Raw genomic sequence first — 18,439 nt, 5'->3', positions numbered from 1 at the left:
TTTTAATCATGTTAAATTCACTTATTCGTACCAACCATCGTTATCGTTGTCATGAACGTTGAGGATTTGTGCCGTTGTGGACGCATCTTAAATTTAAAAGTTGTACAAGCAGCGAAGCGAATATCTGCCTCTTCTACATGCTGTGTGTATTGGATTGTTTTTCTTTTTTTATTCATGTTAAATTCACTTGTTCGTACTAACCATCATCATCATCGTCATTAATGCTCCTTCATGTATATTCTACATGTACGTGTATGTGTACGTGTGTATATGCATATGTATGTGATGTGTATACATATGCATACATGTGTGTATGTGCATGTTGGCATGTATGCATGTGTGTGTACTTGCATATGTATGTTTGCATGCATCTGTATGTATGCATGCATGTGTGCGTTCATGCGTTTATTTACATGTGTATGTGGGGTGGAGAGGGTTCCCGTAAGCCCTGATGAAGGCAACCTCTCTAGGAGAAGCAAATCTCTGATTTAAAAAAAACATAAAGCAGGAGACTAGTCTCAGCATTAAGCTGGTCTACAGTTTGACTTGTTGCTGGCTATCTTGCTCTTGCTTGTTGCTAAATCTCAACATTTTGAATTGCCATCATTATATGTACATATGTATTATGCATGTTGGTGGTTAAGGTCTGGTGTGGACGTGTGTTAAAAGCACACAGATGTCTTAGTGTCATACTGTGCTTCTCCCAGACAAATCAACCCCACGTGCACGTCGTGACCACTTCCACGCAGACGGGGCTCTGATGAACAGCGACTGTCCTGCGTCGTATAACTGGACCTCCACTGCCTTGTGGGCCAAGGTTCTTTTAACCAAGGGCTACGGGTGAGGTAACCCTGACAGAAACATCCAGAGGAGCTTAGGCCCTATAAGTTGCGGCATACATGACCCACCGGTGTGTGAAATATGCTCTAGTACCCAGCAACCTAAGTCCTAGTCATGGATCAAATGGCATGATGGGTGGAGAGGGCTCCATAAGCCGTGGTGAAGGCAACCTCTCTAGGTGAAGGAAAACCCTGATATAAAACCTGCGGCGACTGCTGCATCCAATGATGTTAACTTGCTCTTCTTTTTGGTTCAATGTGGCAGTTGTTCAGAGAGTGGGATTGTTTTGGTGCAAAGTCTTTTCTCACTATAAAAAGCTTCAAATACAGGCATTACTTGATATGTAATGGAATACACATTTTACCATCAGTGTGTATCTCGATAACAAAAAGGCTGGCTGTAGCCTAAAACGACACTCAATGAGGACTGATGCGAATATGGACGTCAATAGAAATAAAAGCTCTGGAACATCCAAGGTCTGGATCGGCAGGTGTTCAGGGCACCATAGCCTGGACCCGGTCAGCTGCAGATGTGCAGAACTGTAGAAGGTTCATAGAAGTGACCGTCCAGCACGTGCTGCTAGTGACGCACATGTCTGCCTCATTTAAGCCAGAAATGTATTAAGTAATGGCAATACTCGAGGACGAGTTTGCTGCCATCATCATGTATGTATGTATGTCTGCCATCATTATATGTATGTACATATATGTACATGTGTATGTATATGTATGTATATCTATGTATATATGTGTGTATATATTTTTATGTGTGTATGTATGTATATATTTGGTGTGTATGTATGTATATGTATATATGTATATATATAGATGTATGTAGATATATGTATGTGTATATGCATGTGTATGTATATGTAGATATATGTATGTGCATGTGTGTATGTATGTATATGTATATATGAATATATATATATATATATGTATAAATGCATATATATGTATGTGTATGTATATGTAGGTATATGTATGTGTGTATGTATGTATGTATATATGCATATATGTATGTATTTGTGTGTGTGTATATATGTGTATGTATATATATGTATATGTGTATGTATGTGTGTGCATATGTATATGCATGTATGTGTATTATTTATTGTGTATGTATGTATACATATATGTCTATAGATATGTGTATATGTGTATGTATGTGTGTATATATGTATGTATGTATGCGCATATGTATATATATGTATGTATACCAATGACCGTCTTCAGTGTCATGTCTGCTTGAGTGTGTGAATTCGCTGGCAGAACTAAAAAAAGTCATCTTCAGGCACATGGACTTTTAGTGATTGAGGGAGTGGCACTCGTCTGACAAGACGTTGCAATCATCATGTATGTATGTATGTCTGCCTAAAACTTTTGACAGATGCGACAGATTTTCACAAGATCGGTATCGTTTTGAAGCTCGACCCTTCTGATGACAAATACAGAAACATCGGCTAAAAACATTAATTCCTTCACTCTCAACTGGGCACTTTTCTACAGGGAGGGGTCGCTTTTTTCGCCGATATTTTCGAAAGTCATCCCCTCTTTTCGATTGACTAGCCTTAATTTAAACCTTCGCCACTTCCAGTTTGGGGATGGACACAACGGCAAAGACATCACATTTTTTTTTTTTCTCACATTCCTTTCCTCCTTCGCGGTATGGGTTCGAGCCTGCCTGCCTACTACCACTTTTTTTTGCTCAACACACACCTCCAAACATCCAGGCAACACCGGGCAACGTCAGGCACCCAGGCTAGTTCCTCATAAAAGCCATATCGAGGAGATCTTATTTGGGCTGTGAATACTGTGTGATTTTGAATATTTAGTCAGGATTTACTTGTAAGGAAAATTATCCTTATGCTAGGTTGTCCTGACAAACTCCTATATAGAGAGACGTTAGACAGTTGAGGATAGTGTTTAGTAGGCATTCAAGTTCTCTCAGAATGAAATTTTTTCAGATCAATGAGATTGAAGTGTTAGCAACTAAGGATATATCTAATAGCAGACTGAAAACCTCAAAAAGAATTTTCACACATGCTATTAGTGTACTGTTCCCTTGAGTCCGAGTGACAAGTCTCCTAAAATTTTCAATGTTCCTTATCATGTTTAATAACCATTGCAAATGACTTTGTGTTATTGCAACAGCTATTGATCTCTCAGAGGCAACCACCATTGGTATTTCCTGAGGTTTGAGCGCCAAAAAGCCTTTCCAAGATCCCTAGTCTTCTCTGCACTCTTCCAGTGAAGATCTTCCTCTTCGGTCTTTTCATCCCCCTTACAATTATTTAGTGTGATGCCAGCTGAGGCCGTTACCACCATTTTGAGGGAGGAAAGGGGGTGCGCAGTTAATTGTCAAGTTTTGTAGTTTCAGTTATCTTGGTCTCATGTGGTTGTGTTCTTTGTTTTATTATTATCTATACTTCAACAGATTTGTTTTTTCGTCCACTGACAAAACGAGGGTCGACCTGTAAATTCACCCTTGTCCATTCGCACTTTTTTCAATAACTACGCCTTGGAATTTTTTAAAAATTTTACACAAACATTAAACATGATATGAGTTTTTTTTACTCATATCATGTTTAATGTTTGTGTAAAATTTCCAAAAATTCCAACACGGATTTTCTGGGAAAACTCTGGTTGCCCCCCCCCCCCGGGTACCTTTCGGGTTAAAATAGCTAAAATTGATACTTTTGTGCTTATTAAAAATGATTGATGCCTTAGATTTTTATAAAACTTTCTGAAAAGTTGTAACTAATTGACTTTGTTATAATTTTGTTTGCCTACACTTCGCAATAACTCTTGGGTGTGCCCCAGGGGCTCTTTTAGGGCTAATAAAAACACTCCACTTTTTGGGGCTGTTTTACCATATTTGTCCAAAATTTTCTGTGTATGTCCATTTAGCAGTTTTGCATGGTACTGAACTCAAATTTAAATATGTTAAGGCTTTGGGGACTTTTGGGGCTAAATGGGGTGGGGGGCAGCAAATAATGGACTTACTCATTTCTTTTTTTGCCTGGTGCAGAACTCAAATTTATATATGTTAAGGCCTGAAACTGCACTGTTTGTTCATTTTCACCAGGATTTTACGTCCCCTAGACTTTGGGGAGTAAATGGGGGGGGGGGTGCTGAACTTAGTAATTTTTTTTATACCACTTTCACTGTGCACTCACGGCGGACCATGCATGCTTCACTTGTTTTTTGTATATTGATATTCATATTAAAAATCCTTTTTTTCTATTTATTTAAAAAGAAAATACAACTTTGTTATATATGGGTCGTAGAATTGTATTCATCTGAAAAACATAGCTAATTTGCATATTCTTTTATACATTTTAATTAATTCCTTATTAATTTTTTTTGATTTTCTTATGGGATGATCATTTTTAGTTAACTATTACGTGTAATTATATTCATGCAGATATATATATATATGATTTATACTTACATAATATTTGCATAAAAAAAACTCCTAGTAAACACAAACCTCTCTCTCTCTCTATATATATATATATATATATATGTTTTAAAAAATTTGCCTATCAAACTCCTCTGTCAGTTTTTGGTTTACAGACATGAAACTTAATCTATAGGGTATTCAAACCCATGCAAAACTTTATATTTGGGGTTTAACCAGGGAAAATCTGTGCAAAAGGGTGAAAATTTAAAAAAATGAATTTGCAGCATTACAGATATGCATGCGTAACGTAATAGCTATTGGTTCATGTTTAAATTTTTAGCCTTGCAGCAAATATGTCTTCATAGTTCAGGCATTAACGTCAAAGGAAAAAGTAAATCCTAAGCTAAACGTCTTTGTTTTTCAATTCTTGATGGTGGTGCAAGAGTCATTTTTTAAAAAACTTTAAATCATTACTGGTCCAATATAATGCAATATATATAATAATATAATATATTGGATCCAATATAATATAATAATAAATACGAAATCTGCATTAATCAAAACATCATATTTAAGTGTATTTTACGACTGGGCAATATCGGGTGGCCTGCTAGCATAGAAATAAAGAGATATTATTTTGCCATCTAATTTACATAGGTGTATATTATCCTTATTATAATTGTAAATATTATCATCATCATGGCAGTAAGACATAAGTCTCAAACGCATTTGATTTGCAACAGCTTTGGTTTAATGAATGTGCCATGATCAGGTGCATGTTTTTCGTACATTTAGAAATGTATATATTATTTTTGAAGATTTTATGTGTGTGCACATGTTTTTATATATGTAGTTGTTTGTATGTGTGTGCATCTATATAATTATAAAACTCATTTTGTCTTCGGGGATCGGGTGATTCCATCTGTTAAAATAGGGATGACAGGTGAATATATCTATCTACCATTATATAAAAGTCACTGTGTGTGTGTGTTCTTTCCTCACAGATTCTGAAACGGCTGAACCTATCTTTTGCAAATTTTACACAAAGGTAATTTATATATCTGGCAATGTTCTTTGATATGTTTTGTACAGAAATTCATCTGATAAGTATCAAAAATCAAAAACATCCGATCCTAAAAATAGTTTTTTCTTATAGATACAAAAGAGGAATTTTTACAGGGTAATATCTTATATTACATCGGTAAGGGAGATAATAAAATCTTAGCAAATCATTTCTTCTTAAAAAAAACCCTGAATTATTGACATCTGGAAATATAGCTGAGCATTCGACTACAGATCGAATGATGCCCTGTTCACGCCCAGGTGTACCTCATCATTTTATTTTAATTTTTTCTTATTAATGAGTTTACTTTACAATAATAAAAAGTTACGATTTAAAATCGCCGCAAATCATTTCTTCGTTTTCATATTATAAAACTAAACATTAATCAGAAGTGACTTTTCCAGGGCATTCATCGTCAAACCCATATATCAGACGGAATTTGATGAATGACATTTTCATTATTATGTTTTTATTTATTATTATTTTTTTCCTAATTAGTCCACCAGGCAAATTATTCCTGATAATATATAATATTCAATAGAGGATTTATTCTATGATTAATACATATGCAATCTGCATAAATTAAAATATCTTGTGTAAGCATATTGTATGACCGGGTAACACCGGTGTCCAACTAGTGTAAATATGCCTGCTTGATTGATTAAATGTGTCTTCAACGATCGGGTGATTCCATCTTTTTAAAAAAAGGGATGATAGGTGAATATATATCAGGGCCTTATTTAAGAGGATAGAAGAAATAGACTGGTAATAATAATTGATGTCAAATGTTATTAAATTGAGGATATGTTTATGTTTTAGGGTAAGAAACGAGTTAATTACAGAGCTAACTTTTTCTATAATAAAGGGGATAATTCTATTCAGTGATTTTCTTAATTACTGAACCTAACGCAGAACTAAATGGGCAAATCAATCTAATAGCTGGATTGACATAAAAATTAGTTTTATGGCTTTTAAGGGTAAGTCTAGGTGTGCCTGGTGACATGGATATTCATAGAGGTCAATAATATCTTAGCCAGATAAGTTTATAAGGTTTAGAGTGTTTTGTGGCAGTATTTGATAAGATTTATGGAGCTCTTTATAAATGAGTTTTTTTTATATGTTGGGTAGTTGAGTTTATAATCATTTTTTGTCTTATTGGCTGCGAGGAATATGTATTTATTTTTCTTTATTTTTGTAGCAAAATTGTTAATTTTTCTAGTAATTGGATTTGCATGGTATTTTTGTTTTTTAAATTTGATTTTCTTAACTAAATTTAGCATAGAACTTTCAAATCATCTAATAATGGTTATGTTTAGGGTGGGCTGTTTGTTGCTATCCTTTTAATCTTTTGTTCCCAGTGGGAATTAATAGGAAGATTATTATTTAAATATTCCTGGTGGGATTGAGAAACAGAAGAATTAGATGATTTATAATTGTTGGCGGAGTTCAAATCATAATGGTTAGCCTATCATTTTATATTTTTTAGGAAGATATTAAGGGCTTGAACAAATTTAAAAGTGTATTCCTGTTTAAAAGTGATAGGATATTTTTTGCAGAGAGTGCTATGTATTCATTCTCAAACATATCTGGAGGGGATAAAAAAGCTCAACGGCGTGGCTCAGAGGCTAAAGAATGAGGGTGAAGAGTTGTAGGTTTTGGTTTCAATTCTAGCTGATGGCACCCAAGTCATATATACATACTGTTTTTAGTTTTGATCTCACTACTATATACAGTCAAACCCTAGGATACAGTGGCCTTAGAATATGTTCTTTTTTCAAGTTACGATGTAGAATGCGATATTTTTCTGGCCCCTGGTTATAGTATTTGCCCCACCCATAATGTTATTTGATTATATACATGTGTATTATATACTGTACTGTATTTTGTTACTAATTTTTTATGCCGTATCCTGGGGTTCGACTGCGTTAGGTTTAATATATAATCGATAGAAAATTGTCTCAATAGTAATAAATACGTAATCTGCATGAATAAAAATATGATATTTAAGCATAGCTTATGATCGGCCAACGCTGGGTGGCCTGCTACTATTTTTATATAAATATGAATTATGCGCGTGCGTGCGTGTGTGCATAATTTAAATTTTAATAAAAATGAAAAGACTGATCTGGGAGCGTGCCATAGAAAACAATTCTGACATCTTTCTTTTCTTTTTCTAGTGCAAAAAACAAAACAAAAAAAAAACAACAACAACAAAAAAACTTTCGCGTTTTGTTTGATTTACTGAGTGTGGAGAGAGGAAGTAGTAGATGTGTAGATTTGACAAATATATTGGGAGAGGAGAGGGTAACGCTATTGAAAGTCACTTTTGCTACTAACCTTTTATTTTTTTATATTTGTTTTTGTTTCTTGTTTCGTCCTACATTTTTATTGTATTGTATACGACTAGTATACTGCCTACCCGGTCATAAATCGTAAAATACGTGTACATATTTTACGATTCATGCAGATTTCGTATTTATTATTATTATTAAAACAATTCTCTATCGATAATTATATTGTACCCAATATATAATAGTCATTTCAAAAGATTAAAAAATATGAATTGGGTGCCACCAGTTAGAATCGAAACCAAAGCATTTAGCTCTTCATCGGTATTCACTACCATATGAGCTAAAGACTCGCATATCAAAACTTTAAATATTAATATAGCTAAACGCATACATGTATATTTGCACATGCATAAAAGATGCACGTTTAGTTGACTTACACCTGCCAAGTTCCAATTTGGATTCCATTAAGTTATATATTCCGGCTAAAAACCATAAATTTGTTCTATAGGTCTAAATACCCTATATATAAAGTTTCAAGTCTGTAGGCCAAAAGTTTACAAAGTAGTTTGCTAGAAATGTTCAACACACGCAGAGACAGGATCACTTACATATCAGTTTTTTAGTCAGTCTTGAACCCCTTGTTGAATAAAGGGATTTGAAACGTCGGTAGATATATTTAGCTTTGTGTGTGTGTATACAAAACTATATATATTTGTATCTTGATCTCTAATAGTTATGTCAATGTGTGTATAATATTTAAGAGACTTCTCACAAGACATATACAGATTGCAAAACATTGGAGGGGGCAATACTTTCTCGTCCGATAGGTTCTATTCAGCCGGTTCTTGGTTCAGCTGTTTGGACCATAGGACCTGAAATAAAGATCTTCAACTTCTCCAAAGAAAAAGACCAACACAGAAATCATCGATAAAATATTATTTACACCCTTTTATTCTCGGTAGTACCTCTCTTCTCGAAATTGCAAGCACCGTTCTTATTCGACCTGCCTCCTGGTCGTTCAGAGAAACCAATTTCTCTTGCCAGCTCCAAAAACCAAACTCCTCTTACTAATTCAATCCCCACGTCTCATTCTAAGATCCATGCCATCTTAAGTGACCTCTACGCCAGACTGCTAGAGGTAAGACCTATTTTTAAATTAAATTATTAATTTAATCGTTTTAAACCCCATTTTGTTTATACTATTTTTTAAAAATATTATCTTTCTAGTTAATATTTATATAAACATTTATTTCAACCAGAATTTAATTTAAACAACCAATTTATCCTAGTTCTACAAGTATTATAATGGTGAATGCTCTGAAGAACTGCAAGCACTTGTGCCCCCACGACGTGAACACCCACGACAGACCCGACAAGCTGCAAAATCCCACCCCCACACTGTAGAGATCCCTAGATGTAAAAGATCGTTCTACTCCAGTAGTTTCTTCCCCAGAACTGCTAGACTTTGGAATTCCATTCCAGGTCACTGCTTCCCCAACTGTACTGACATGCATAAGTTCAAGTGCAACGTGAACCAACATCTCGCTGCCCTAATCCCTACATAGTGCCCCAGTAGATGTTTCCCCTGATAGTAGCCCCCTACACCAAAGTGGCAATGTGCCTTGTTTGGGGTGAAAATATAATAAAAAAAAAAAAAAAAAAAAAAAAGGCTGCCGAGGTTATCTTGTATCGTCCAGCATTGCTTATATTAAACCCTGAAGAGATAATTAATATTATCAAACCGTAGATTAAACCGCATTGTGTTTTTCTAATGTTCATATAAGTTCATTTATAATAACTACATATGTGTTGAGCACTTTGAAAAAAAATCTAGCATCGCATAGTCATAAAATATACTTAAATACGATTTTTTAATTTATGCAGATTTCGTATTTATTATTATATAGCAAATTTTTTATTGATCATTTTATTGTACCCAATATATATATAGTAATGATTTTAAGAGTTTAAAAAGAAAAGACTGGTGCCATCAGCAGGAATTGAAACCAAAACATTCAGCACGGCAGCCTTAGTTGTTATTTAGCGATTTATCTTTCATCATTACCGTCTGGGCTATTGCCAAATGGATAAAAAGGCTAAAAATTAAGTGACTTCAAGCTAAAATATTTATGTATGCATGCTTAGAAGTTAGTTGATTTACTCCTGCCAAGGCCAAATGTTTTTTGTTCAATTTTTAACTCCGTAGCAGCTATTTCTACAGTCTAAAATCCAAATCGAGTTTTAAGCCAGTAGACTAAATATTCAGAGAGGAGTTTGGTAGAGACGTTTCGCACACACAGATAAGGTCATATATATAAACAGGTTCGTGTACTATAAAGTTTTCATAAATTCTACACAGCTATGCACAATGTAGAAACTATGGATAAATAGAATTAAGCATAAACAAAAATGAAGCGTAATAGTTAAATGAAAAAAAATCATTTAATAAGAAACCATGAAAAATGAATAATTAATTAATGAACTCTCGTTTTTCAAAGGAATATTCAAATTAGTTAAACTTCATGAAGTCGCTCGCATATCTATGACTGACTATATTAATAAGTTCATTTTAATAATTTTTAAATATAAAAAGTAGGCTTTTAATGTTAATGTCAGAGCGAGAAAAAAAATAACTCAACTTATATATATATATATACATACACACACACACACACTAGAAGAATATCCATTCCAGAACAGGTAAAATTAATTCTCCAAACAAAGCAGTTTCTCCCCTATGAAAATTAAAAAGAACATATAATGAAACTAAACTTTATCTCTAGAATACTTATGCTAATTTTGATAAAAATCCATCACATGACTTTGATTCTCAAAAGATTTAAGGCTTAAGCTTAAGGGCTCTTAAATTGAAAATCGGGAAATCTTTCTTACTTAGTTTCTAATGATTAGATCAAACTCAAATTATGAATTTTGGAACTCAGCTGCTAGGCGCAAGGAATTAAAATGTGGGCTATATTTACTTTAAGTAGTATGCAAACATGGTAAAACGGATGGGGGAGCCGTTCATGAATATTGTCAATTTTATTCATACTTCCAACTTTCCCACCAAATAAACTCATCCATCAAAGTCTATCCTCCACTTTTGTTTTTGTTAAAATATTTTTTATTTGTAACTAGCAGGCCGCCTGGTGTTGCCCGATCGTAAAATACACGTAAATATTATATTTTAATTCATACAGAAACTGAGACATGTGCATGCGAGTATTAGGTTTTTTCTAAACAGTTCAATTCTTGTAAGTAAAAAAAAAAAAAAAAAAAAAATATACTCGAGCTGAGATTGAAACCAAAACCTACAGACAGCGGGTCAAGTACGATAGCCATTAGGCCAGCTGAACACGATCTTTAAAAATAGTGTTTACAAACCTACTTATTCTTAGCATAAATAATCTGTCACGTGAACGATTCATGTGTATGCATTCGTGAAACAGTTGAAAAACAGATAAAAATCCGATGACTCCCATGTACCAAGTGTAGCAGCCCTTTTTCTGGATGAAAACCGATTAAAAGGTTTTCTGCATATCTGAATACTCTATATACCAAATTTCAGGTCTGTAGATAAAAAAATCGCTGAGTATATAGGTTGAGAATTGTCCTCTCACACACATTCTCACTTTTATAGATATATAGATTAAAACCTATATTATTCTCAATGGGAAATGATGGTGGTTAAGTGTTAATGACACGGACTGACAACCTGAGTGTGTAAAGTTTAAATCCAGTTCGTTCCTTAAAATCATTTTCACTTGGGATGTTGGCAACCTTCACGTGTTCTCTCCCATAAGTACCTGATGTCTTTCTAGAAAAAATTCTGACTAGAAAAATATCGGCCAATAATAGAATCATCTGGCTCATACAATATGAATGAATCATTCTCAAAGCACACATCAGATTTTGTGAAATTTTAATAATCGGTATTAGGCATCAATTAATAAATATTCCAAATTTCAGTTTCTTTAGAATATTTAAATGTTTTTTTTTTTAGTTTTTTTTTTAAAGACACACCCTTCCATTTAAAAAATTCAAATATTTCAGATTTGTATTGAATTGGATCCATTTCGAATTAATTTACTTGTGAGGATTGTGATTCTTGATTTTCTCAGTTTTCCCCCGGCAACAGTGAGACACAGGTCCAGCTAATAAAAAAAAAAAAAAAAAAAAAAAAAAAAAAATCAAAAAAATCATGCTCTTCATTTCTAACAAACAATCAAACATGTCTAGAAACAATTGATAATATAAAAAATTCTAAATTGATAAGATTTGACCCAATAAACTATTTTTAGTTCAGCTATTTTATCTAATTGAGTCCAGCCGTTTTTATTTCAACAATCCCAAATAAGATTATCGTTGTTTTGTTATACATTCTAAAGTTTCTAAAGATTTTTTTTTTTTTTTTTTTTTTTATATAAATGAGCTAAATCTACATGCTCGCGTCGTCCGGGATCGATTAATGCCATTTTGTTTAGTTCACATATTTCTAATTACATGCACAAATCATCATCTTAGCAAATGGGTTTAGAAATTCACTTCCAAACTAATCTCTTTTCTGAATTTTTGAGACGGGAATTGTTTATTTGTATCAATATGATTTTTCGGACTACTGTTCTCATCTTGAGCATCATTTTCACAACGTTTCAGTCAATATAACTTCCGACCTTGTTCAGGTATATTTTGTTGAATTTGAGAATCTTTGCTAAACTCGTGAATCTGCACTGAACTTCAAACGGGAATTTCTTTGGACTATTTAAAGGGGTTTTTAAGGTACAACCTCCCATTTTGAAAATTCAAATATTTTAAATTTGCAATAAATTTGATTCATTTCGAATCAATTTACTTGTGAGTTTCGTGATTCTTGGTTTTCTCAAGGCAACATTGAGACACAGTGTTATGAGTTTATTAACATTTCTATAAAATAGAATTCATTTTATTTTAAATATAGAACTGACCCAAATGAGGTAAATTAAAAAAAAAAAAAATCCATGGGAGTAGCATGCTCTTGTTCCGTCAGCCCTGACTAGGTAAAAGTTCTAAGTAATTCGCAATTTTATTTTGAGTGTCACCTACATTGAAGATTGAACCTTCAACCTCCAGATATGTGTAACTTACAACTGAATTTTACAAAATACTTTATTCACTATGCCTCGGGTGTGCCAGACCTTTATACCTCTTATCACTTGCCCCATATTTTCATTCAATTCTCCTGTGGACTGAACCTGTTACCTCAACTGTTCTACATCTAAAAATCTAAGAACTCATCCATTCTTTTAATGTGGTCATATCATCATAGTCTCTTGTTTTACACATTGTCCAGATTTAATCTTCTGAGGTCATCAGATCTTTTACCACAAAAAATTGAATTGGTAAATGAAAAAATAATTACTGACAGCTTCTTCCCACAAACTGATAGACTTTGGAATTCCCTTTCTGTTTCCTTGATTGTAGTAACCTGCAAAAGTTTAAATGTAATGAGAACAGATATCTTGGTGCTCAACTCCTCACAGTCCCTTATTAGACAATCCCAAATAGTAACTCCTTACATCCCAATGGTAGTATGCCTTGTTTGGGGTGAAAGTTTTTTTTTCTGAAAAAAAACAAAAAAAACAAAAAAACAAACAAACAAAACAAACAAAAAAAAAACAAACAAACAAAAAACTCATTTCTCGGACCAAATCTTTATCTGTCTATTTTTATCACTTCCTATGTTTTCCTTGGCCTTTCTCTGAACTGACCCTGCTACTTCAACTGCTCTACACCTACTAACCCAATAACTCCATTCTTTTAACATGGCCTTATCATCGAAGTTTTGTTTTGCACACATCTCCCTATATTGCCCAGATTTAATCTTCCTCTGAACTCATCAACACTAAGTCTGTCTTTAAGATTAACGTTACAAATCCATCGCATCATCATCATCCAGAGTGACTAGGGATTTTTACCCCCCCCCCCCAAATCAACAAATATTATAGCATTCTTGTAATGCTATAATAATATTATATATTTATATATAAAATATATTATATATATATATATATATAAATATATATTTAATGCTATAATAATATTATATATTATTGTAATGCTGTTGATTGCGGTGTAATGCTAATTCTGTACAGTTCTTGGAGGCCCATCTTACCACGCTTTGAGAAGGGGTTAGTTTATTGCTAATTGCCTGAGGCATCCTTACCATTTTTTTTTTGTAGGTACTTTTTGCAGGTCAGAGTGCCCATCCTGGGGGACGCTGACTTCTCCATCCCACTTTCCGATGTTGGCGTCATAGTTCTTGAAGTGGGAGAGAACTAAATACCTTCTCTTCATGCAACTCACTTCCATATATGCGTACACATACTATTACCAAAATACACTAACCGAGGCCAGGAGCAGCCTCACAAATGCACACAGTCATTGATGTAGCATTTGTCATCAACAACGTAGCTCCGCCGAGAGAAAAAAAATGGGGGGGGGGGGAGAGAAAGAGAGAAATTTATACGCGTACGAGAGAGAGAGAGAATTTAATGTATAAAAAGGTGAGAATTAACGAAAGAAAACGAAAAATAATACGGAAAATGTTAGCATTCTCTGCTCATCACATTCTGTTTAGCAACAACAACAACAACAACAACAAAATAATCATGTTACATATGTAAAATTTTATCTATGTTTTTTGTACAATGGTAGGCACAAGAGTTTTGGGTTCAGTCACAAGATTGATGGTTAGAATGAGCAACATGGGCTGCGGAGGAATCAAATGTTTAAAAAATAAATAAATAAAATTATAAAACAAACAAACAAAACAGGCTGAAAATAAACAATTTTATACACTGCCAAACAAAATTCTTTTTACAACTGCCCACCACCGGATTAAACCCTAAGAAAGATCCAGAAAAAGAGCTCAACATTTATTGTAATCGTACACTTACATGTAAAATTTACGTGAATACCGACATCATTTTACCAGTGAATCTTCAGTAACCGACTAATCTCCACATTTTGTGTCCTCTAAATTAATGAGATTTGTCTGTGTTCAGCTAGAATTCCAAAATTTAGCACACATTAAAACAAAACACACACACATCATACAATTATGTGTTTATCAGTTATCGATATCGGCGGTTTCTTGAGCAATCGAGAAATCAAACTGATCAGTTTGATTTCCGCACACACATATATACATACATACATACATACATACATACATATATATATATGTGTGCAGGATCTGTCGAAAATTATATGCTTTTGAAAGAAATATTTTCGTTTTTTTTTTTTGAAAGACTGTATTCCTACACGTCAACACATAGGAAATAAATACAGAAGATAAACATTTTTCGTATTGATTATATATATATATATATATATATATATATATATATATGCTCTTATTAACAGTTTAATATTATCATTATTTCTAAACGGTATTAGTTTTTAGGACAGAAAACCCAACAACATACAACAAATCAGTTTAACATTTCTATGAAAATAGTGCCCATTGTATTTTAAATATACAACTGAACCAAATAAGGTAAAGTAATAAGTACTAATAAATACTGAGAATGTAATATTATGCTACATAGTTCAATGCAAATAATAAAATCACATTGTAAGAGAATCTTTAATTTACTCATTCAGTCTATAACCTCTCGGTAGACACTGTCTCCCCTCCCCCTCTCCATTTCTATAGAAATGTTCCCTTTTTTACGTGACGTTTTGCTGACTACTTTCCTCGGTGAAAAACCGCTGGACATCAAAATTACGAGTCCGTTTCTCACATCATTGCAACAATTATCATATATTATGATATTCGAAAACGAAGCTACACTAAAAGGAAGGTCGCTCATTGTCTAAGGTTGTCAGATTGGCCTTTTGAAAGCCAAATTTCACAAATTTGGCCTTTTTTTTTTTTTAATCAGTTTACCCTTCAAAAATTGCACTTGGCCTTTTTCAAAGCGTAACGTACCGACCAACTAAGGACAGAACAAGCAGAATATAATATAGATAAAAAAAAAAATGTATCATCAAGGATATTTGTGTCAATTTGATTTCTTTTTTTTTTTACACAGGCATCACCACTTATCAAGGCCAAGAGGCCACTCGAGGATAAGGGTTAAAGAATGTTCAGTAAAAATTGGACATTATAGTAATTGTTAGTAATGGAAATTCGGTAAATTTGTTAACTTATATGGAACTACTCATCAAAAACTTGAGTACGTTAGACTTGAAGACAACCATATTGTAGTCAGCTGGAAAGCAGGAAAATGGAAGACAATTCCATAGGCGTGCAGTTCTAAGAAAGAAGCTTTGTTCATGGAATCTACGTTTAGGTTTAGGCACAGATAAAGAGTGGAGGGAAATTAGTGATAGTGTTTTCTGCTAAACTGGTGTTTATGAAAGTTTGGCGAGGGGGGACCATAGATTGGAGCTCAGCCGAGCACTTGCCATAAAAATAACGATAAAGCAGAGACAAACTAGCAACATCTTTTCTGTGAGAAAGAGGTTGCAAGAAAGAGAAAAAGGACATCCCTACGAGGCTACGAAGTCTATTTTGAACTCTATCAAGGCAGGATAAGTCCTTTCTAGCAGCTCCTGCCCAAATGTGGCAACAGTACTCCATCCTTGGACGTAAATTTATAACTCTTTTTGTTGAAATATTGTTTATTTAATGCACTTAAAATATTCTCTAATAGTCATCGCATTCTGTATAAGACGTCTTTGTAGAAAAAGATTTGCGGGGGGGGGGGAGAGGGATGTAAACTCGATATGAGCGAAGGTTTTTGCATTTAAAACAATGCGTAACAATAACGTTAGAAATAAACAAATTAATATGACGATGGCGTTTGAAAAGTTATGGTAGGACACAATGAAAATATTTTATTGGAATTCTGAATTTGTATATTGCCAATGCTATTTTGGATAAAATATAAGCAAATTAGTACAGTGTAACTAGTGTACATCCTATCAAAAATAACAAAGTAATTATACTAATATATACTATGTATATGGTGAGTCACGGGAAACGGATGTTTTTAGGACGCTCCCTACTCTCCTTGAGCGAGAGATAGGGAGTGAGGAAGATAGTCTTGAAACCTGCCGTTTGGTTTGTTATTTATTAAAAAAAAAACATCCGTTTCCCGTGACTCACCATATATATATATATATATATATATATATATATATATATATATATATAGGGTGGCCACAAAGTCACGCACCAATGTTAATATTTATTTTTTATTAATATAATCAAAGAACTTTGAATTTGAATAAATGTTACTAATATAACTTTTTTAATTGACATTGGTGCGTGACTTTGTGGCCACCCTATATATATATATATATATATTAAATAAAATAGGCGGAAGTTTCTCAAGAGCTCTTTCGGCTATCATCTCAATCAGGAGAAAATCGATAGCGTAAAAATATTATGTCGAAAGTTTAAAGAGTTCTAATGATTTGTTCGCCTAACAGATTAGACGCCGAACTCGATAAGATCAGGGAAATATTCATCAATAATGGTTATCCTGTTGACCTTATTGATGACTGTATTTTCAAAAAGGTTGCGGATTTTAAATCCCCTAAAAAGTTTGGACCTTTGAAATGCCAGTTTATTTAAAATTACCGTGGATTGGGGGAAAAGAGTAACAGACTTTCCAAACAGATTCGCAGAAGTATTTACGACTGCTTTTATTCTGTGTCCTTGCGTTTGGTATATACTACGAGACCTGCTTTTCCTTCTTTTCGCAAGGATAGTTTGCCTTACATCCAAAATAGCAATATTGTGTACCAATTCAAATGCCAGTGCGATGCTGGTGATGTTGGGCGAACATCCTTGCATCTTTTGACTCGTATAAACCAGCATGTTCCATCGAAGATCAGACAAGGGAGGATGGGGGTCTAGTAGTCTCCCTCCTTCTGTAGCCTTGGACTCTGCTATTGGCCAGCATTTGGTTGACAACCCGTGCTGTGTCGATAGATATAAAATAGAATGGTTCGAGGTGCTACACAGAGCGGAATCCAGAAACCATTTAAAGATTTTGGAGTATCTCTATTGCGGTGCGTAAATCTTTGTGCCAGCAAAAGGAAACAGCAAACGCATTGTTTCTCTTTGGGGAACTTTGAATTTTTTCTCCCGCTTTTTCCCCCTCGTTGTGCCAATATTTTAATCATTTTTAAACGTTAATAAACTTAATTTTAGTTGTCCCCGTACTTTTGGCACATTCAATAGTTCCCCCATTAGAACTCTTTAAACTTTCGACATATTTTTTACGCTATTGATTTTCTCCTGATGAGATGATAGCATAAAGAGCTCTTGAGAAACTTCCGCCTATTTTATTTAAAACTATATATAAATTCTGTACCTCCAAATATATATATATATATATATATATATATATAATATAGTAATGTTGACACTCTCCAGTCACAAAAACACGAAATAGTTTTATGTCAAAGCAGAAACTGAAACAAGAAATCAGCACACCACTAAAAAAAAAAAAAAAAAAAAAACTAAATTGTTTTGTCTATTTATATTACAACAAACATCAACAGTTTTATTTATAGGTACATATGTAGAATACGGAGCAAGGGTATAATTTTTTATTCAATTGTTAGGTGAAAATACAAAATAGTTAAAAAAAAAAAATGGTTCGCATTCTGCATAAGTACCTTTAAAATAAATAAACCTTAATGTTTTCATAACATTTTCTACGAATGCCAATAAGCGACAGAAAAATTCCGTTTTGACGTTGTATGGTAAAGAAGCAAAGTGATAGTGAAAGAAGTGTAGATTTATTCTGTTTAGGGTCTCCATACGTATTGGGAAAAGGTT

At 33.6% G+C, this 18,439-nt stretch overlaps 1 protein-coding gene across 2 annotated transcripts in view; it reads right to left on the bottom strand.

The window, feature by feature from the left end:
- LOC145263716 (glycoprotein-N-acetylgalactosamine 3-beta-galactosyltransferase 1-like) overlaps nt 1-18,439 on the bottom strand; it is a 206,877-nt gene that overhangs the window by 43,320 nt on the left and 145,118 nt on the right. The window contains exon 3 of one of the 2 annotated variants that reach the window (XM_080120676.1): nt 9,845-11,753. The exons of the other annotated variant lie outside the window; for it this stretch is intronic. Within the exon in view, the coding sequence (XP_079976802.1) occupies nt 11,649-11,753 (105 nt within the window). The 3' untranslated portion in view covers nt 9,845-11,648. Of the gene's footprint in view, nt 1-9,844; nt 11,754-18,439 lie in introns of those variants that run through there. 2 annotated transcript variants of the gene reach the window in all.

The sequence above is a fragment of the Euprymna scolopes genome, chromosome 39 (assembly GCF_053919585.1).
Source record: "Euprymna scolopes isolate OS-2025 chromosome 39, ASM5391958v1, whole genome shotgun sequence".
NCBI classification, from domain to species: Eukaryota; Metazoa; Mollusca; class Cephalopoda; order Sepiida; family Sepiolidae; genus Euprymna; species Euprymna scolopes.
The sequence above is the reverse complement of the archived record's forward strand: the minus strand, read 5'-3'. Positions and strand labels throughout refer to the sequence as shown.